Source organism: Mastomys coucha, unplaced genomic scaffold (genome assembly GCF_008632895.1).
Source record: "Mastomys coucha isolate ucsf_1 unplaced genomic scaffold, UCSF_Mcou_1 pScaffold1, whole genome shotgun sequence".
Taxonomy (NCBI): Eukaryota; Metazoa; Chordata; class Mammalia; order Rodentia; family Muridae; genus Mastomys; species Mastomys coucha.
In genome coordinates this window covers 28,040,636-28,059,876 of record NW_022196891.1, presented here as the reverse complement: position 1 = coordinate 28,059,876, position 19,241 = coordinate 28,040,636, and the positions used below count along the sequence as shown (strand labels likewise).

At 46.5% G+C, this 19,241-nt stretch overlaps 1 protein-coding gene and 1 long non-coding RNA gene across 2 annotated transcripts in view; one reads left to right on the top strand and one right to left on the bottom strand.

Moving 5' to 3' along the window:
* Positions 1-4,002: 4,002 nt before the first annotated feature.
* Positions 4,003-13,562, bottom strand: Avpr1b (arginine vasopressin receptor 1B). Its single transcript, XM_031341367.1, has 2 exons — positions 12,604-13,562; positions 4,003-4,337 (listed from the first exon to the last, which is right to left on the bottom strand). Exons 1-2 carry the CDS (start codon positions 13,541-13,543, stop codon positions 4,003-4,005), a joined length of 1,275 nt encoding a protein of 424 aa, XP_031197227.1. The 5' UTR covers positions 13,544-13,562.
* A 710-nt stretch (positions 13,563-14,272) lies between these two features.
* LOC116070148 overlaps positions 14,273-19,241 on the top strand; it is a 12,263-nt gene continuing 7,294 nt past the window's right edge. The window contains exon 1 of the long non-coding RNA XR_004110293.1: positions 14,273-14,388. This is a non-coding gene — a long non-coding RNA (uncharacterized LOC116070148). The remainder of the gene's footprint in view (positions 14,389-19,241) is intronic.

Here is a 19,241-nt window from a genome sequence, read left to right as displayed (position 1 = left end):
TCGGCCAGGCTGGTCTCAAACTGAGAGCTTCGCCTGCCTCTGCAGTCCAAGTGCTGGGATCAGGGGCTCATGTCACCATCGTCCAGCTTCAACCTGATTATTTTATTTTTTTCATATATACGTGTGTGTGTGTGTGTGTGTGTGTGTGTGTGTGTGTGTGTGTATACTCGTCTCTCATGCATTACATCTGGACCGCAGTTTCCCCTCCCTCTAGTCCTCCCTCCGCTCTCACCCAGATCCACTTCTCAGGTTCTCTTCAGAAACGAACAGGCCTCCCAGAGATATCAGTGTATATAGTAAGTTACAGTAAGAGTAGGCACCCAGCTCAGCCCAGCTTGAGGGTGGGAGTAGGGAAGGGACACACAGAGACCTGCTCCTCCAGCTCCACACTGCCACCTTGTGGTTGCAGACTTGGTACCGTCACTACCTTTTTTTTTTTTTTTTGGAGACAGGGTTTCTCTGTGTAACCCAGACTGTCCTGGAACTCGCTCTGTAGACCAAACTTGCCTTGAACTCACAGAAGTATGTTTGCTTCTGCCACCTGAGTTCTGGGATTAAAGGGTGAGCTACCTTCAGTACTTTGCTGCTTGTTCAAAAAAAAATTATGTTTTAATTTTATATTGTGAAGCCCATTATCATTGCTCATAAAGAAATAAATATGGCCCGGATGATCCTAGAAATTAAAGAGCCATATGGGTTAATTTCAACCAGGACTTTGAAGTTCTGGACCCAGAAGGGAATTGTGGCAGGCAGAGCTGCATTAATAGCCACTTGATAGACCAAAGACATATTTACACACAGGACACAAGATAGCCACCTGGAAAATCAGCAACTGGTTTTAATAACTTACAAATCCATCCCGAGGAATCCCCACAGTTGCCTGCTCAGCCTCCCACACACCGATATCCACACCGCCCTGCCTGTGCCTGGTGTTCTATCCCTGCCTGGGTGTTTCTGGTTTCTCGTTTTATAAGACCGGTTCTCACTGTGTAGGCTAGTTTGGCCTTGAACTCTCAATCCTGGCTCCTCCTCTTTGTCTTCAGTAATCCGTGCCTGCCTTCTCCTGGACTTTCTCTTGTGACTTGCATGAGGAGGATTTGCATGTGTAAGGATCTGGGCCCTGATGGTTCCTCCCATGGAAAGGCTGCACTGCATGTTTTCCAGAAGGCAGGTCCTACCACTCTGCCATTTTGGGTTTGCTTTCCTTTTGCAATACTAGGGTCAGGGGGTTAAACCTAGGATTTGGTTTGCTTGATAACGGATTGCTCTGCCACTGAGCTCTGCCTCCAGCTCTTTTCTTTTTCTTTTCCTTTTCCTTTTGTCTTTTTAGATAGGGTCTTGCTAAAGTATCCAATCTGGTCTTGAGTTTTCTCTGAGACAGGGTCTTGCTAGAATATCTAATCTGGTCTTGAATTTGCCTTGTAGCACAGGAGGCAGTTCTTGTATTTATGAGCCTCTAGCCTTAGTCTGCTGAGGAGCTGAGCGTGTGGACTTCAGTGTAGATTTTAAGGCACTGGAGTAATGAACTTTACAATCCACAGGGAGGATGGAGATATATATATCTCCAACACAGACCAGCATGATTCAGTTTATCCCATCTGCTTGTACCCCATCCAAGGCAGAGGAGAGGTGGTTAGATGCATGACACTGCCTTGGCAACAGAAGTCACAGGAGAAAGAGGAGGCGACTGCCTCCTGCCTTGTACCTTTATCACTGACACCCCTACCCCCGTGTCTGTTTGCTGCCCTCCAGTTCTCTAGTACTCAAGAGTTGGATGTCCTGCTCAGTCATAGAATCCTAAGTAAGCTTCCTGTGGCAGACAGGCTCTCAAAGAAGTGCCCTAGTTTGTTTTCTATTGCTATGATAAACACCATGACCAGAAAAAAACAAAGTTGGGGAGCAAAGTATTTATTTCGTCTTATAATTCCCAGATCACACTCCATCACTGAGGAAGTTGGAGCAGGAACTCCAGGTAGGAACTCAAGGCAGGAACTGGAGGCAGGAACTGAAGCAGAGGCAATGAAGGGGTGCTGCTTATTGGCTTGCTTTCCACAGCCTGATTAGCCTGCCTGCTTTCTTTGTTTCTTTCTTTTTCCTTCCTTCCTTTCTCTCTATCTCTTCCTTCCTTCCTTCCCTCCCTCCCTCCTTCATTCCTTCTTTCCTTCCTTTCATTCTTTTCCTCTTTATTTTCCCTACTTTCTTTTTAATTTTAAAGTAATTTCTTTTATTTTTCAGGTTATAGTGCAATTACATCATTTCCCCCTTTGCTTTCCTCCCTTTAAGCTCTCCTATGCACCCCTACCTTCTCCTTTTCAAAGCCTTTGCCTTTTTGCATTAACTATTATTACAAAATATATGTATATGTGTATTCCTGAATACAAACTGCTCAGTCTGTATAATTTTACTTGTATGTATGTTTTGATGTCAGCCTTCTATTTTATACAAACTATGACCATTTTTCCAAGGGTTGCACTGCCCGCAGTGGGCTGGACCCTCCCACCTCAATCACCAATCAAGAAAATGCCCACAAACCAGTCTGATGGAGGCAGTTCCTCGATTGATGTCCCTCCTCCAAGATGACTATAGTCTGTGTGAAGATGACAAAGAACTAGGCACATAAGGAGTATCTTTACAGAGCCACAGTCAATCTTTAAAGCATCCCTAGGAATGGGCAAAGTGAGCCTGTTCCCTAGAATTTTGCTCAAAAGCTTGTACCTCCGCAGGGATTGCAAACCACGTGTATACCCACTTTGACTTTTCTAACTGAGGCATCCAGGCTAAGCGTTTTACTGACAGTGGTCACAGTTAGGGAAGAATCAGGACCCAGCCCTCCTGACCTGCTGCTAGCTGGTGCTTTTAGTATAATTTTGGCTGATCCTTGGAACCAGAACTGAAGTGGAGAAGTTCCCCTAAGATTTTAGTTCCCAGGGCTGGAGAGATGGCTCAGCGGTTAAGAGCACTGACTGCTCTTCCAGAGGTCCTGAGTTCAATTCCCAGCATCCACATGGTTGTTCACAACCATCTGTAATGAGATCTGATGCCCTCTTCTGGTATGGCTGAAGACAGCTACAGTGTACTTATATACTGCAAAGCCATAGAAGGCTAGAGCCGAGAGACCTTTAAGACCATCTCACTGCATGTGAGGCTGAGGCCCGGAAAGTGGAGGTGGCTTCCCAGGGCAGAGCAAAGACTTAAAACCTTGATTCCAACTTTCCCTAGAATTTCAAGGATTTCTAGAGCCATGATCATGTCATCTTTTTTTCAAAAAGTCTGCTCCACACTGCCCCAGAGGAAGGAAGTCTGGGTCCCCAGAGGGGACAAGCAAGACTAGCCCTGTGGCCTTTCAGACTCATTCCTGCTCCTGGTCTTTATTGTGTCCATTTTTATTCCTTCTTCCCTCTCCCTTTTCTCCCTATCTCAGCCCCAGTCGACCATATCACTGAGAATGCACAGTGTGTTCCCATGCCATCCATCCTGTGGTGGGGGTGATGCAGAGAAGAGCCAGCATTTACTACATCCCTAGTAGGTATCAGGTCCCACATCACCATCAGACCACCTCATTTCTGTAGACAGATGAGCATGACTGGAAGTCCCATAGACTCATCCTCCTTTCTAATAATCTCTCCTCTCCTTGTCCCACTGCGATGCACCAGTCAGGTTAGAATCGGGACAGTTAGCCAAGTTATGAGATGAGCCTCTGCATTGACAATGCCAGCTAGGCTGTCCTAGATCTAGAACGCTCTATCTACCAGTTGGGTATGCTTATGGGTACTCTGTGAATGTGGCAGGAATGGGGGGGGGTTGAGTTTTCTGATTTCCAGTAATCTAAAATTAAGAGAGAATGGCCCATACAGACACTAAGTGCTGCCTCAACAGTCATAGCAGCCACTCTGGCCTCTTCATCCTGCCTCAAACTAAGCTCTACTTCCCACCATCCCTGAACCTTCTAGTCCATATTTCCAGTGCCTGAGATGCACAGAACCAGAGTCCAGGGAATCGTCTCTAAAAGATGCTGGTCTCCATAGTGGCTTCTCCATCTACCTGCTCTAAATCCTTCAGTGAGCCTGCAGGCTTGGGCTTTGCATGGAGGCTGAGGTTAAGGCTGAGACGGAGAGTAGATGGACCACAGGACTGGGTCAGCAGTGTTGTACGGCGGCTTGTGAGGCTGCTGTTGGAGAGCTGCCTGTGTACGCGGGGCTTGGAACCCCTGCAGCAGGCATGGTGACTCAGGGAACGTGGCAACAGGTGGCTGTTGAAACCCATATAGATCCAGGGGTTGCAACAGCTGCTGAGGTTGCCCAAAAGCATCGAGATAGTGAAAGCCACATTGGTAGAATCTGCCAAGACAGAAGCACAAAAGGTGGGGTTGGTGAGATGGCTCAGTGGGTAAGAGCACCTTCCAATGGTCCTGAGTTCAAATTCCAGCAACCACATGGTGGCTCACAACCACAATGAGATCTGACGCCCTCTTCTGGTGCATCTGAAGACAGCTACAGTGTATTTATTTATAATAATAAATAAATCTTTGGGCCGGTTCAAGCGGGGTTGACCTGAGCAAGCAGAAGTCCTAAAAGTTAATTCCCAACAACCAGATGAAGGCTCACAACTATCTGTACAGCTACAGTGTGTACTCATATGTACATAAAATAAATAAATCTTTTTTTAAAAAAAGAAGAAGAAGAAGCACAAAAGACATTAGAATCACAACTCAAGAGGGGTCAGTGGGAGTAGGGTAGGGGAGGCTCTAGGATAGAGGCTGAATCTCCACTAAGGAGATGAAGCCATTTCCCAGAAGGGGAAGAGATTCACTTGGGGTTCTATACCTAGATAGATAGCTCAGACTTTTCCTGTAATTCCTGAGTCCAGGTCTCACTATCTCAGTTTTGGTTGATTTTTTAACTTTAGGAATAGTTTGCTTCAAGTTCAGGTTCAAGTAAACTCTCCCTGTGTAAGATTGGTCCAAAGAGAAGAAAATGATTTTCTGACCATGAACCTGGACCATGGATCCTCTAATTTGAGCCTTCTTTCCCTCCTCTTCCTTTGACCTGGCTTCACTCTGTAACCCAGTCCCGTCTCAAACTTAAAGCAGGCCTTCTAAACTTTCTCTCCCTATGCACCATCTTCACCTAAGAAAATGAATGTTTCCTAGGGTGTCTATATTGGACAGATGGAACATTGCTGGTACAAATCATAAAGACGTGAATTTCCTTCTTTCCTGGGGCCTCGTGGATGTGTGCGCTTTTCTCTTTGCTATGAAGAGTTTCTTCCAGCATCTTCTGTAGATCCTGGTGGTCCTGGGTTCCTTTAGTCTGTTTTCATCATGGAGAGTTTTCTTTCTGTTTCAGTTATGGTGGACTGTAGGCTGAGCAAATACATATCACGCTAAGCCCTCCTTGTTTTTAAAGCCTGGAGTCCGCTGTTCTTTCTACGGGCTTGTCTGTCTGTGTGACTTGGTGCTTCTCTCTTGTTGCTTCCAATGTACCTTAACTATAATGAGACGTGAGCAAGTTCTTTTCTTGTCATATCCATTTGGTATTTTAAATCCATCCCTTCCCTGGATGTGTATTTCCCTTCGATAGATGAGTTTTGAAGTTATAAACCATATTGGAAATGTTTTCTATGCCTTTAGCATGAGATTCTTCTCTTTCTTCTATGCCCATGATTTGTGGATCATGTCTTCTCAAGGTATCCCTTAAATCTCAAATGTTATGTTTGTACCTTATTAATTTACATTTTTCACTGACTGACTCAGTTTCTCCACTCTGTCTTCGAGCCTGATCCATCCTTTTGTCGAGGTCTCCCACAGAGCTTTCTAGACTTACTAATTTTAAATTTCCAATATTCAGTTTGCTTTTCCTCAACATCTTGGTCTCTTGGACATCTTGTTTTTATTTCAGCTCTTTGTATCCTCTTGGAATTCATGAGGGAGTTTATATGTGTCCTCTATGATTTCCTTGAACATACTTATGATCATTCTCTTAAATCCTTTGCATGGGATTTTTGTCTAATTCAGTCTCATTGGAGGTCATTACTGTGGGACTAGACATTTTTGAAGGAGTCATTTTTCTTGGGCTTTTCATTTTCTTTATGGTTTTGGGATTAGGACTTGTGCATTTGGGGTTAGGTCACTAGTTAGATTTTTAAAAAATCACTCCTATTATTTCAATAGAAGTATTTAGAGTACTCAAGAGAAGCTACATTGTAATTGGGTTGAGGTGTCCTTCTTTATTAGACTGGTGTTCAGGGCACCACAATTGATTTCCCCTGAGAGCAGCATAGTAGCTGCAAAAACAATCACTATGAAGGAGTAGGCCCACTATGAAAATAAAGTAGTGGTCAAACGGAAAACGATCAGTTCCTAAGCATCCAGCATGTTAGACAACAAAAGGAACTGATATACTACAAGCGTGAATTTATTAGTCAGGTGAGAATAGTAGAAAAGAAAACATAGTAATCACTATGCGTGTAGTAATCACTTCATCAGAGGCAGCGCTGGTAGAGAGGAGGGAAACGTGAATTCGAAGAATATTAGGACAGGCGTGAATGCGTGGGCGGCCAGATGTAGTCTCTGCTAAAGGTGGAATGGGCAGAGAAAGGGGAGGAAGTGCAGATAATTTAGAACACCCCAGCTCCGAAGGCGGAGACACAGAAGCCCTGCCATCCAGCCCAGCCAGTGAACTTAAAGAAAGGGAAATAAGAAGAGAAGAGAGCAGGAGCAGATAGAGAACAAGACAGAGCTGGCTGCTGCTGGCCTGAGAAACTGGCGCTGGGTATCAACGAAGGGAAAAACAGAAGTGAAGGGGAGCAAGCTGGATGGGGCACACAGTACGAATGCAGTCTGGCCCACTGGCTCGCTCCCTCTCGAGTCTCTTGGCATTCTCTCTCTAGCGCCCAGAAGCCTGCCTTCCAGGTTGTGTCAGGTTGTGCTGAGGGACTCTTCGGGGACACTTCCGAGTCCAGTTTTCATGTTGTGCATGTTGTTCTCCCCTTTGGAGATCGTTGGATGATCAGGTTACAGACTCCTGTCCACTCCATAAGTGGCCTTTCACTGGTCATATCTCAGGTTCTGGCCATTTCTGGGGGAGCTCTTCAGGAGTCCATTTGCAAACACTAGTCCGACACCACAGTATACTTCCCGATGCTTGAAGCTCTGCTTGGAGCCCGTATTTAAGTGCCCCTGCAGACTGTAGCTTTGCCTAGGTTTCCACATCACTGGACACTGTGTGGTTCTGATTCAGTTTCACCACTGTCTGGTGGTGTTCGTATAAACCCTCAGCACCTGCTCTGAGTTTCTTAAGAGCGAAGTTCACAGAGGGTCTCACAGGACACTAAGACCCTGAAACAGCAGAGGTCTCTTTAAAATGTCACTTTATGACTGCCAAGAAGAGGGGATCTTCCAAGCAACTTCCTCTCTCTGTTGCTGCTATGGACTTTTTTGGGGGTGGGGAAGGGGTCTGATTCCCTCACATCTTTTGCTCTTTAAAATATCTGTCACTAAAATTACAGTGCAGATTTTCTGGGTTTCTCCATCATAAGACATAGCTACTGATCTCTGTGGTTCAAGACATTTTTAAAAAAGGATTTATTTATTTTATGTATATGAGTACACTATAGATGTCTTCAGACACACCAGAAGAGGGCATCAAACCCCATTACAGATGGTTGTGGGCTACCATGTGGTTGCTGGGAATTGAACTCAGGACCTCTGGAAGAACAGTCAGTGCTCTTAACCGCTGAGCCATTTCTCCAGCCCAACATTTATTTCAAAACAATTTTTGGTACATATTTATTAAAGACTAAACAAGTTTTCATGCCAATGGTATGGATGTACTTGCTTGTTCTCATGTAGGCATATCTTGGCCAAATATTATAGAACACAGAGCATTCTCAATGTTTCTCAGCATTGACTAGTATTTTGAATGTATAATAGCACACTTGAAAGCAGATTTTCCTCCAGCTGAGCCTTCAGATGATGATAATAATATGACTGCTTACCTGTGAGAGACTCTGAGCCACAGGACCCAACAAAATGGTGTGTGAATTCCTGACCCACAGAAATGGTAATGTAAAACACATCGCTCCAAAGATAGTCAGCTCTCAGCTGGATAACCTTAGCCATCTTTATCTGCCCCCTCATGCAAGCCTTCACCTCGTCTAGTGGTTCTCAACCTTCCTAGTGCTGTGACCCTGTAATACGGGCCCTCATGTTGTGGTGACCCTCGACCATAAAACTACTTTTGTCGCCACTTCATAACTGTAGTCTTGCTCCTGCTATGGGTCCTAATGTAAATATCTGTGTTTTCTGATGGTCTTAGGCGACCCCAGTGAAAGGGTGGCTGGACTTTGTTTTCACTTTAAGACTTTATATTTCTACAAGAGCAAACAGCTTGTCCATGTAGTAAAAGCATTGCCGTAGCTTTGGGTCTGGGCTAAGGTGCCTCACTGGGCCTTCTCTGGCATTACGTGGCACCGCAGCATGCACAGTGCAGAGTGTGCCTGTTGTGCATTCAGAACCAAGGCTGCAGCGGACCTGCAGGGCACCACACAGGTGAGAATGGCCAGAAACGCCTCAGATTCATTACACATTTGATTTTGAATAAATCGTCCATCACTGCACATTCAGAAATTCGTTGCTCTCACCAAGTTTTTTTTAATCCCCAAATCCACCTACGTGACTCCATATAGGGTCCCAACACATGGTTGCAGGGCCTTGGCCCTAATGGATATAGACTTAAGATGAGACATTTTCTGTACTGTACCCAAATTGTAAGGCAGGGAAAATAAACAAGCTTTGGGCCTTCTACTTCACCCTCATTTGTGTTATGGATAACGACTTCTTGGGGCCCTATGGGCCACCTTCTTCTCTCTGGTCTCAGTCTTTCTGTCATTTGGTCACTGAACATGTGATCACCGACTTGTGCGGGTTCCTGTGCTAGGGACCTGGGAGGGTAACGAATGAAACATGGCTGCCCTGCACGTCTGCCACCATCTCCAAGTACGGCATGCTGGGCAGGTTCTAGGCACAGAGCATCAGCTTGGATCCCGATCTCGTCCTCAGGTTGTCACTAGGAATCTACTCTCTCATGAGAGAAAAACAAAAACAAAAATCTATCTTAGGCAGGCAAAATATACAGGTGGGAAAAGTCCAGTAAGATCCCTTTCAGACACAACTTTCTTCCTAGCGTGTAAGTGGAAACACGTCTCACAACCCAGGAGAGCTGCTAGGACGACCCTCGCCTCCTGCTGCACACATCTGTACAGTGCCACAGCTGGCACACTAGCTTCTTCACAGAAGTAGAACTTTTCTTAAGCAATGGCAGACCCGGGAGGGAACTCACAAGCAACCCTTCCAGTTCTTCTAGCACAGTCAACAAGAACTGCCACTCCGCGCCTTCTGTCTCTAAAGCAGAGATACCGGACCCCAGCAGACCTCCCACCACTAACATCCACGGCCCAGCTCAGGTGCTTACCCAGTAGCAGTACACAGCAAGAGCTTCAGGACAACCGTGAGGGACTCCCTTGGGTGTGCTGTACATATGGCCATCTCTGGGACCAAAAAAAAAAAAAAAAAACCAAAAAGGTGGGGGGGAGGCATGGGGTGGGAACATTCAATAAAAGGCACGAGTCATAGGGGAAGAAACCAAGCCGTGGCCATTTGGCCTCGGTGGACAAACTCCATGCCTTAGGAAGCAGGTTTTGGTTTGGTCCATCTGAGCCGGGCACAGTGTAGGGGCTGAGGATGTGCCACGAGGAAGTATCGGGGTTTCTCAGCCCCTGTGGGAAGATTCACCACACCCAGTCCAGGCACAAACTCAGCTAGCCGGGGCAAGGAGGCGGAGCTAACCCAAACCCATGGGAGAATGGGGTGTACAGAACAAACCACTCTAAAGCTTTTGTTTTGCCCTGGAGCTTTTGTTTTTCTGAAAGCACCTTGTAGGGCAGGGTTTTGTTTCTGCACTGCTGGGTCAGAAAGCCCCTTGGCCACAGGTACTCACTGTCTATACAGACAATGGATTGGGGACACTCTGATAATAAAAGCGGACGCTTCAGGCAAACGGGTCTAAATCACACCAACTAATGAAAGAAATAGAATTCCTCTTCCTACCCGTCCTTCAATAAAGGGCAAAGACTATCTCATCCTTGGCACGGGCCAGCCTGTAATTGTCAGAAGGAAAGCCATGTAACAGATAAAGCTGGTCCGTAAACCGCCTGTTTCAAGTACCGGCTCTATCGCCTACTAGCCGTGTCATCTCGGGCCAGCGGCTTTCAGACTACTCTGAGCTCCAGGTTACTCAGAGACAGCCACTCCACAGCACCATGCAGATCCACATGCTGGGTCCCAAGAAGCCCTTCCTACCAGTCTAGCCTTGGCTAGTATCCTTCCTAGTAAGTTGGATTTAATATGCTCATTGCCTACAGAAAAACTTGCAAACACCTTCATGTTCAGACTAATGTCAAAAAGACAGAACCAAGCATGGTGTTACATATCTGTATACCCAGCAGACAGGAGGCAGAGGCGGGAGCATCAAAAGTTGGACATCAGCTGCACAGTAGCTACAAGGTCAGCCCGAGCCACCCACAGCATCTGAAGCTCAGGCGGCTGATGACTACTTGGTTCTCTGGTATCATGCAGAGCTGTTTTTGGTTGTTGTTTTCGTTTGTCTGTTTGTTTTGAAGAACCTTACTTTGTCTTTCAGGTAAGGGGAAAGTCTCTTTGTAGATCTAGGTTAAGAACCAGAGTTGTTGGCAAGGTGCGGATCGAGAGAAAGAGACGAGTTAGTCTTGCAGAGGACCTGGGTTCCACTCCCACCACCTACGTGGCGGCTCATGACCATCTATAACCCCAGTTCCAGGTGAGCCAATGCCCCTTTCTAGCCTCTGTGGGTGTTAGCATTCTGTATAAACTCCATCCCCCCTCCCAGATACCTGGCAGCAGCCAGGTATGCTCCTCCCCATGGTTACCTGGCAACGGCCAGGTAGGCCTGGCCCTATAAAAGGGGCTGCTTGCCCCCTCCTCTCTCTCTTACTCCTGCTTCTCTCCTTTGCCTCTTACCCCTTTGTTCCCCCTCTCTCCCCATTCCCTCCCCCTCTTCCCACATGGTCATGGCCAGCCTCTACTTCTCTCTCCTCTCTGCCTTTCTCTGCCTCTGCTACCCTCTTAACTCCCCTCCCCATGCCCTAAATAAACTCTATTCTATACTATACCGGTATGTGTCTGGTCCCTCAGGGAGAAGGGATGCCCCTGCATTGCCCCACACCCTGCCAGAACATATTCTTATAGCTCTTTCTCTTTTTATGATCACAACAGCGGGTACCAAGTACATACATTGGCCACAGACATTCCGGCAAACTATCTGTACTCATAACATAAAATAGCTAGGAAGAAAAGAAAAAGAAAGACTGGGAAAATCTGAAAGATTGGGCTCTCTACTCCTTACTCTGTCTCCCCCTGGCTGAGCGGCAGGCCCTTTCTGTGCCTGCCTCCCTGTCCTCGGTGAAAGAATGATGGAGTTGAATTTGAGATCTAAGTGCTGTCGTATGCCAGTCCTAACTCATTAGAAGTGGCGGTTGAGAAAGGGCCACAGAGCTATGTCCAGACACAGAAGGGAAGGGCACACAGAGAGAGGACAGCCTCCATTGCAACCCAGCATTGCCACCCTAGACCAGACTATTTGAAACCCCTTTCAGATCTGTTAGTCTCTGACCCTCAGGCTCTTGGAGCATACTAGAAGTTGGCCTAGCAAATACACCAAACCTCTTTCCCACGGGGGCCATGCTAATCTCTGCACCGTTCCAGAACAAGTGTTGTCATTTACTAGCAGCAACTGGTATTTTAAAATTGTTAAATAAGTAACCAAAATTAAAAAAATCAAGAAACTTGTGCTAGAGAGATGGCCCAGAGGTTAAGACTGCTCTTCCAGTAGTCATGAGTTTAATTCCCAGCAACTACAGGGTGGCTCATAATCATCTGTAATGAGATCTGGTGCCCCCTTCTGGCAGGCAGAACATCATGTACCTAATAAATCTTTTTTTTTTTTTTTAAACCAAGAAATCCCACATAATTGATATTCACTCAACATAGCCTCAGTGGGCTGGACGGGACCTCACTGGGCAAGACTGTGATCTGAATGTCTGTCCCCAGAATTCTTGTATTAAAAACAGAGCCCTCAAAGTCCTATGGCAATGGTACTTTCAGGTGAGACCTTTGGAAACTGATTAGGCCCTAGGGGCTTAAGAATTAATAGGTTAATGAGTTAGCAAGAAAATGAAATGTTTGTTACCATAAAAACCAATACAAAAACCAATTTTGCCACTTTTAGGGGTGCCCTTCACCACCCTGGACATCTTCAAAGAGTCCCTCCCCACTTTCAAGAAGAGCCTTCCCAGGCTTGCCAGCTACTAGGATAGTGAGAAATAAACTTCTGTGCTTTAAGTGTCAGGTGGGAGCTGCTGTTACAGCAGCAGAGGATGCTCTAAGGCAAACAAGCACCTACTCTCTTAGTTACTCCATTCATTTGCATCCTGCCTGGCTCTGGGAGGCACCGTGATCCTTATCCTAACTATTATCCCACCACCACCTCACCCCACACCCCACATACTCGCCTTCATTGGGGGCATTCTCGTCCCACACAGACCACATCTGGACACTGAAGAAAGGTGCCCAGCAAGCAATGTAGGCCAGCACAATGACAAAGGTCATCTTCACGGTTCGGATCTTCGCCCTGGAGATGGTACTGATGCTGCTGACCCGGGAGGGTAGTCCCCTACTGGCTGCAGCAGCGGCAGAAGATGAGGACTTCTCCCAAGTCCGCCAGCCCCTTCTTTCCTCCCTGCCAGCCTGCGTCTTGACTTTCAGGTTCTTGTAGATCTCATGGCAGATGAGGCCATAGCAAGCCGTGAGCACCACCACAGGCAGCACAAAGATGGCCATGGTGGTCCAGGTGATGTAGGCCCGCGGGCCCCAGGAAAAGTAGAAATCTGCCCAGCAGTCCAGCACCCCCGAGCCCTCGATCACCTCTCGCAACGAAAAAATGAAAACCTGAGGGAGGCTGAGGATGGCAGCCAGGAGCCAGGGAGCAGCAATGAGAGGGTAGGTGGACTGGCTGGGCTGCTGGAGGCTTCGAAGAGGGTGACAGACGGCCAGGTACCGATCCAGCGTCATGGCCAGCAGCATGTAAGTGGAAGCAAACATGCTGAGCACCTGTAGATATTTGATAGCCCGGCAGAGGAGGTCAGAGCCCTGGAAGCGGTAGGTGATGTCCCAGAGCAGCTGAGGCAGTACCTGGAAAAGCGCCACGCCCAGGTCGGTTAGGGCCAAGTGCAGCACGAACAGATGCATGCGGGAGCGCTTGTGGCCCTGGCGGCCCAGACTCAGTAGTACAACCAGGTTGCCTCCTGTAGCCAGAACCAGGACAGTAGCTAGGATACCAATCTCCACCTTAGCTAGTTCTTCATCCCTACCCAGCCAGGGTGTGGTGGCATTGGGGACCAGCAGGGTGCCCCCAGGGGAGGGGGTGGCAGTCCAAGAAGGCTCAGAAGCCATGGTTAGGTTTTGAGTGAGAGAAGGAGGGGGAGGGGGACGGAGGGACGGTGTGGGTGCAAGTAAGACGTTAGGTAGATAAAACGGAGTGAGAGAGAAAGGTGGAGGGAAGGGAAGTGAGGGGTGACGATGGGCTGAAGGCTTGGACACAGGTGAGATAGCTCAGCAGACAGGGATAGAGAGGAGAACGAAAGGGGTAGGGTACAGAACCGATATCCCTAACCCCACAGAGGCTCGGGAATCAAAGAAAGAAAAGGAGAGTCTGGGAGCTGGGTGTCAGTACGGGAAGGTTGGAGGGGGTTGGAGTTGGAGTTGGGGGCTTCTGAGGGCTGACACGGAGGAAGCAAAGGGAGCAGCTGCCATCTCCCAAATCCACCCCAAATTCACTTTGTCCAAACTTTGTTTTGGAATCGGAGAGAGTAGACTTCCCTAAGTTGTCTTGAAGGTGCGTGCGGTCCAGGACCATGGATGGGCGGTGCCGGCAGGAATTGGAAAGTCCAGCTAAGCGGCCTGCTCCCACCGCGCTCGCCCTCGGCTCTCACCGGGAGGTGAACACAAGCACGAGCAGACGCGGCAGCTCAGAGCGTTTTTATGCTCTTGGATTCCTAGTCCAGAGGTTGCTGCTTGTCGGTTGGCTCCGGCAGAGGAGGGTGGAGTGAGACTCAGTGTCACTCATCAGACAGGGGGTATTGAGGGGAGGGGCTGAGGATCTGGGTGGGACTTGTAGAGGAGGATGGGGAAACGGGGAGTAGGAGAAGGAAAAAGCTAGCCCTTTCCGGCTGCCCGGATCCGCTGAGCACAAAACTCACCTACATTGCCATTCTGGTCTCTCGACTCTCGCAAGACAGGTGAGTATGTATTTGCTCGAGAGAGAGAGAGAGAGAGAGAGAGAGAGAGAGAGGGAGGGAGGGAGGGAGAGAGCACAGCTGCGGGGAGCCCTAGGCATGTGTGAAAGATCTCAAATGGCTGAGAAGCATGCCCTAAAGAAGCCGACTTTGGAGAACCAGATGTGAATGAGATGGGCATTTTTATTAGGATAGCCACTTGGAGCTTTGGAGGCAGAAGAAAAGTGAGACATTTGTGACTGGGGGGCCTGGGTTGGGGGAGGTCAGGAGATGATGGAAGGAGCTAGACCTAGGAGTCTGGCATGATTAGAGCGCATGACAGGAGAAATTCCAAATAGAGTTTGCATCTCCAGGCTAAGTCTGAACTTCTAGCCTCTCTGGGGATACATTCCATGAGCTAGAGGTGTCGTTAACCACTCTGTAGAAATTATGTCACTTACTTAGAAGGTTACAGAGCTAGTCACCAAGAGCACAGAACCAGAACAGACCAGCATGCAGGCGTACTGTGCCACACCAGAAGCTAAGTTAAGATGGTTGATGACATTATCTTCAACAACACTGATGAGATGGGAGCTGTCTGAAAGGCGGAAGCTGATGGCAAAGAAGTAGATAGCACCTGGCCCTGAGATGAAGCAGCACCACATGGTGTTGATTGGGAAATTCACTTTATCCTCTGGAATTTTACACTGTTAGAATTCATGAGGGGCAGCAAGAGCTTCTGGGGGAGATCAGGGTCTGTGACGCTGGTCCCTTTAACTTGCTCTTTTAATCAAAGCTGTTTCGAACCCCTTGACGAAACCACGCACCCACATAACCACTTAACATCTTTTCTATCCTGTCTGTTCTACTTGCTGTACATCTCACAAATTCTTCATCTTTTGTGCTTTGTAGCCCAGGCTTCCACTTTTTCCAGAATTTTGTTGTTTGTGAGCCAATTATTTTCACTCTCTGTGCTGGATCATTCCTACCTGTATGAAAACTCACTCTAGAACTGACCATTAAGGGAAACAATTAGAACCTTCCCCAGAGACTGTAAATATCCATATTTCCAAATTGCAGTATCTTCTTGCACCCAGCACGCCTTCTTGCTTCCAATCATTCACTTTTTTTGTTTTGTTTTGTTTTGTTTTGTTTTGTTTTTCAAGACAAAGTTTCTCTGTATAGCCCTGGCTGTCCTGGAACTCTGTAGACCAGGCTGGCCTCAAACTCAGAGATCCACCTGCCTCTGCCTCCCAAGTGCTGGGATTAAAGGTGTGAGCCACCACAGCCAGGTGTGGATGTACTTTTAGAGCTAGGCCATATCTTGAATTTTTAGCTCTCAACTAGTAGTCCCACTAGGTACGTTTTAGTTTTCCTATCTCCTTGTGTCCAGACTATAATTTTTGTCAACCCGGTCTGTATGGACAGCATCTTGTAGCTCCCTGATTATGATTGGTTCTGAGGATCTCCCCTCCTTTTCCTTGTTTTGATTTCTTCTTTGTGAATCATTCACATCCTCCATACAATTTCTGATTTGATTTTGTCCCTTCAGGTCTTTTTCGCATATCTGGATATGAACCATTTATGCAATACCACATGTTGCAAACCTGAGCTATGGCCTTTGACTCAGCGGGGTCATTGAGCGAGGTCATTTACTACACAGAAAATTCAACTAATATTTAGTTCATGGTTTTCCTTTTTAAAAAAATTATTTATTTGTGTTATGTATATGAGTGCTCTGTCTTCATGCACACCAGATGAAGGCATCAGATCCCATTCCAGACAGTTGTGAGCCACCCTGTGGTTGCTGGGAATTGAACTCAGGACCCCTGGAAGAGCAGTCAACACTCTTAACCACTGGGCCATCCCTCCAGCCCCATAGTTTTTCCTGTGTCAATCCTTTGTGCTTTATGTTCTCTATGTACAGAAGAGAGCCATTCCCTCCTGCGGTGATTTCCCCCACACACACAGGTGATCCCCCCCGTCCCCACACACACCCACACACACATACACCAGCACTGTTTTTCACTTTTAGGGTGAGATTCTTTGGGAATTTACTTTTGTGAATGTATGAGTGAGTCTCTAACATCATTTTCCTCCCAGGGAACATCGGTTCTTCCATTCATTTAGCAATCCATTGTTACCTATTACCTGAATAATTACCAAATTTTAATGTCTTTATTGAGACAATTTCTAGGATCCTCTAATATGTTCCACCATTTTTATAATCTATCTTCTAATAATTTTACTATTTGAAAATAAACTTTAATATGCAGTAAAACAAAAACGAGTCTACCCCTTATCCTTTAAATTTTAAGTACATAGTATTCTTATTTTTGGTTATGTGTATAAGTGTGAGTCTGTGTGGGGATGTGCGCGTGTGAGTGCAGGTGCCCTCAGAGGCCAGAGGCATCAGATATCCGAGAACTGGGATTGCAGGTGGTTGTGAGCCACTGACTTGGGTGCTGGAAATCAGGCTCAGGTCCTCTGCAAGAGTGGTAAGTCCTCTTAACCACCGAGCCACCTCTCCAGCCCCTCTCCCCTTGCTCTTCCCAAGCTGTTTTTCAGAACTTTGAAAAATCACAATTTTTATCATTCCAACTCCACAGAAATCTCTGTTGAACTTGGGTCAGAAGCACTGAATCTTGGGGGAAAGCAGTATTATGCGTGGTTTTAATTAGGTCTAATGTCCTTCAGGAATGCCGCATAACTTTCTTCATAAAAGTCTATCCGCCTTAAGATGATATGATTCAATCTGTCCTGCAGTTTTTGCTTCTATTATTCATGTCACTGTGCTCTACTGGATCTCCTATTAACTGACTGGTCAGTGCCAGCATATGAGAACAGTACTGGGTTTTTGGATCGTATTCCTACATTCCTAAAGTATGCAAATTATCTAGGCATGGAATATTGTCTGCAACAGCATTAATTTCGTTATCTATTCTCAATTTCTTTAGCTCATGTTTCTTCCTCTTATCATATTACTAAGTCAAAGACTCCAGTACAGTGCCTCATAGAAGGAATCATTGATGTTTCCAATGAATCTAAATTTATCTTGAAGCATGAGGATCACTGTAGCTCTTCTTCAGTTAAAAGTCTTAAGATGAATTATTTTTTTACCTATGTATACTAGTCAAGTGATTCTATAGAAGTTGTCACTGACAAAAGTAGCTTTCTCAGTCATCTCTACTTTTGTTACCCACCAGAGGCCCTTACGTTCTTCCATCATATATTTTTCTTAAAGAATATTCAACTAGAGAGAACGGCATAAGGAAACCCTAGTTCCATCTCTCAGCGGTTGCAGTAATCAGTAAATAGACTACCTGATTTCATCTAAATCTCTTTCCAGTCTTCACCCCAGTATTATTTGGAAACAGGAATCAGGCATCCCTTTATTATTATCTCAATGTCTTTGTTAGGGGTTTCAGTTGCTGCGATGAAACACTGTGTCCAAAAAGCAAGTTGGGGAGGAAAGGGTTTATTTGGCTTGCACTTCCACATCATAGTCCTTCTTTGGAGGAAGTCAGGACAGGAACTCAAGTAGAGCTGGAACCTGAAGGCAGGAGAGAATGCAGAGGCCATGGAAGAGTGCTGCTTCCAGCATTACTTCCTTTGGCTTACTTAGCTTGGTTTCTTATCCAATGCAGGACCACCAGCCCAGGGACGTCACCACCCACAATGGGCTGAGCACCACCATCGCGCTCCATCAATAACTAATTGAGAAAATGCCCTACAGCTTGATTATGGTGGCATTTTCTCAATCAAGGTGCTCTTCTTCCAGATACCTCTGGTTTGTGTGTCAAGCTGACACAAGACTAGCCAGGACACTGAGATATGTATTTCGAAATATAATGGTGACTGACATATTACCACAACTGTATTAGTCAAGGCTCTTCGGAAAAACAGAAAATGGGTGTGAGTATAGAGACAGGAAGAGAAAAGACAGGAAAGGAGTAGAAAGCAGAATGGAAAGGATCCTGGGGATTTATAACACGGACTTAGCCATGTGACAATGGAGGCTGTGACGTCTCAGACACTACAGATGCACAGTTAGTGTGTCTAAGAGTGTGCCTCAGTGTGTATGTAGGGAGCACTTACTTAGCATGCATGAGACACTAGGTAGGGTTTCCAGAACCGAAAAACAAAAGCAAAACCCAGCATTGCAACCAAATGCATACCAAACTGGAGAGCCAGAACTGTTGTGTGCTTCTAGTCCAAGTCTGAAGGTAGCAGAATACATTCCAGTCCAAAAGCCCACTGGCTTGAAACACAAGAACTATTTTTTTTTTTCAATTGGGATCTAACAGTAGGGAAATATCTTTTTATGAGTCTGTGCCGGCACAATCCAAACTATCCTAACCCATGCTAAGCTGTTAAGGCGAAATAGCATCCCCAGAAGATGATTCTCATTTCTAAAATAGCCTTGTAATAAACGAAGCAGTCTGTAACCCAAAGAGCTGATTCTAATTCTAGACTCAGCCCTAACACAGGGAAACCATAGAATGGATTGTTTTCTTGGCCAGATTCTGGTCCCCAAGCCAATCAGCAGCCAGGATCAGCCACCATCCTGATTGATGGAAGGCTTCTGTATGCTCTCCAGCAGACTCCAGCTGCAGAGTGGCAGCGAGGTCGCTTGATGCCTCTGCCTCTGTGCATACCCCTGCCTCCTCCTCAGGGTCAAGTCTGCCTTCAGGTCTGGTTTTCAACCTATTTCTCATTCAGAACCTGGATCTGTTGAGTACTTTGGCACAAGAAATGTCATTGTACAGCCCAGAGCAGAGTTCAGAGGACTAGTCTAAAGGGGAATTGTGGGTCTGCTTCTACGGGGAAGTTTTGATGGAGAGGAAGAGGAAGAAGAGGAGGAGGAAGAGGAAGAA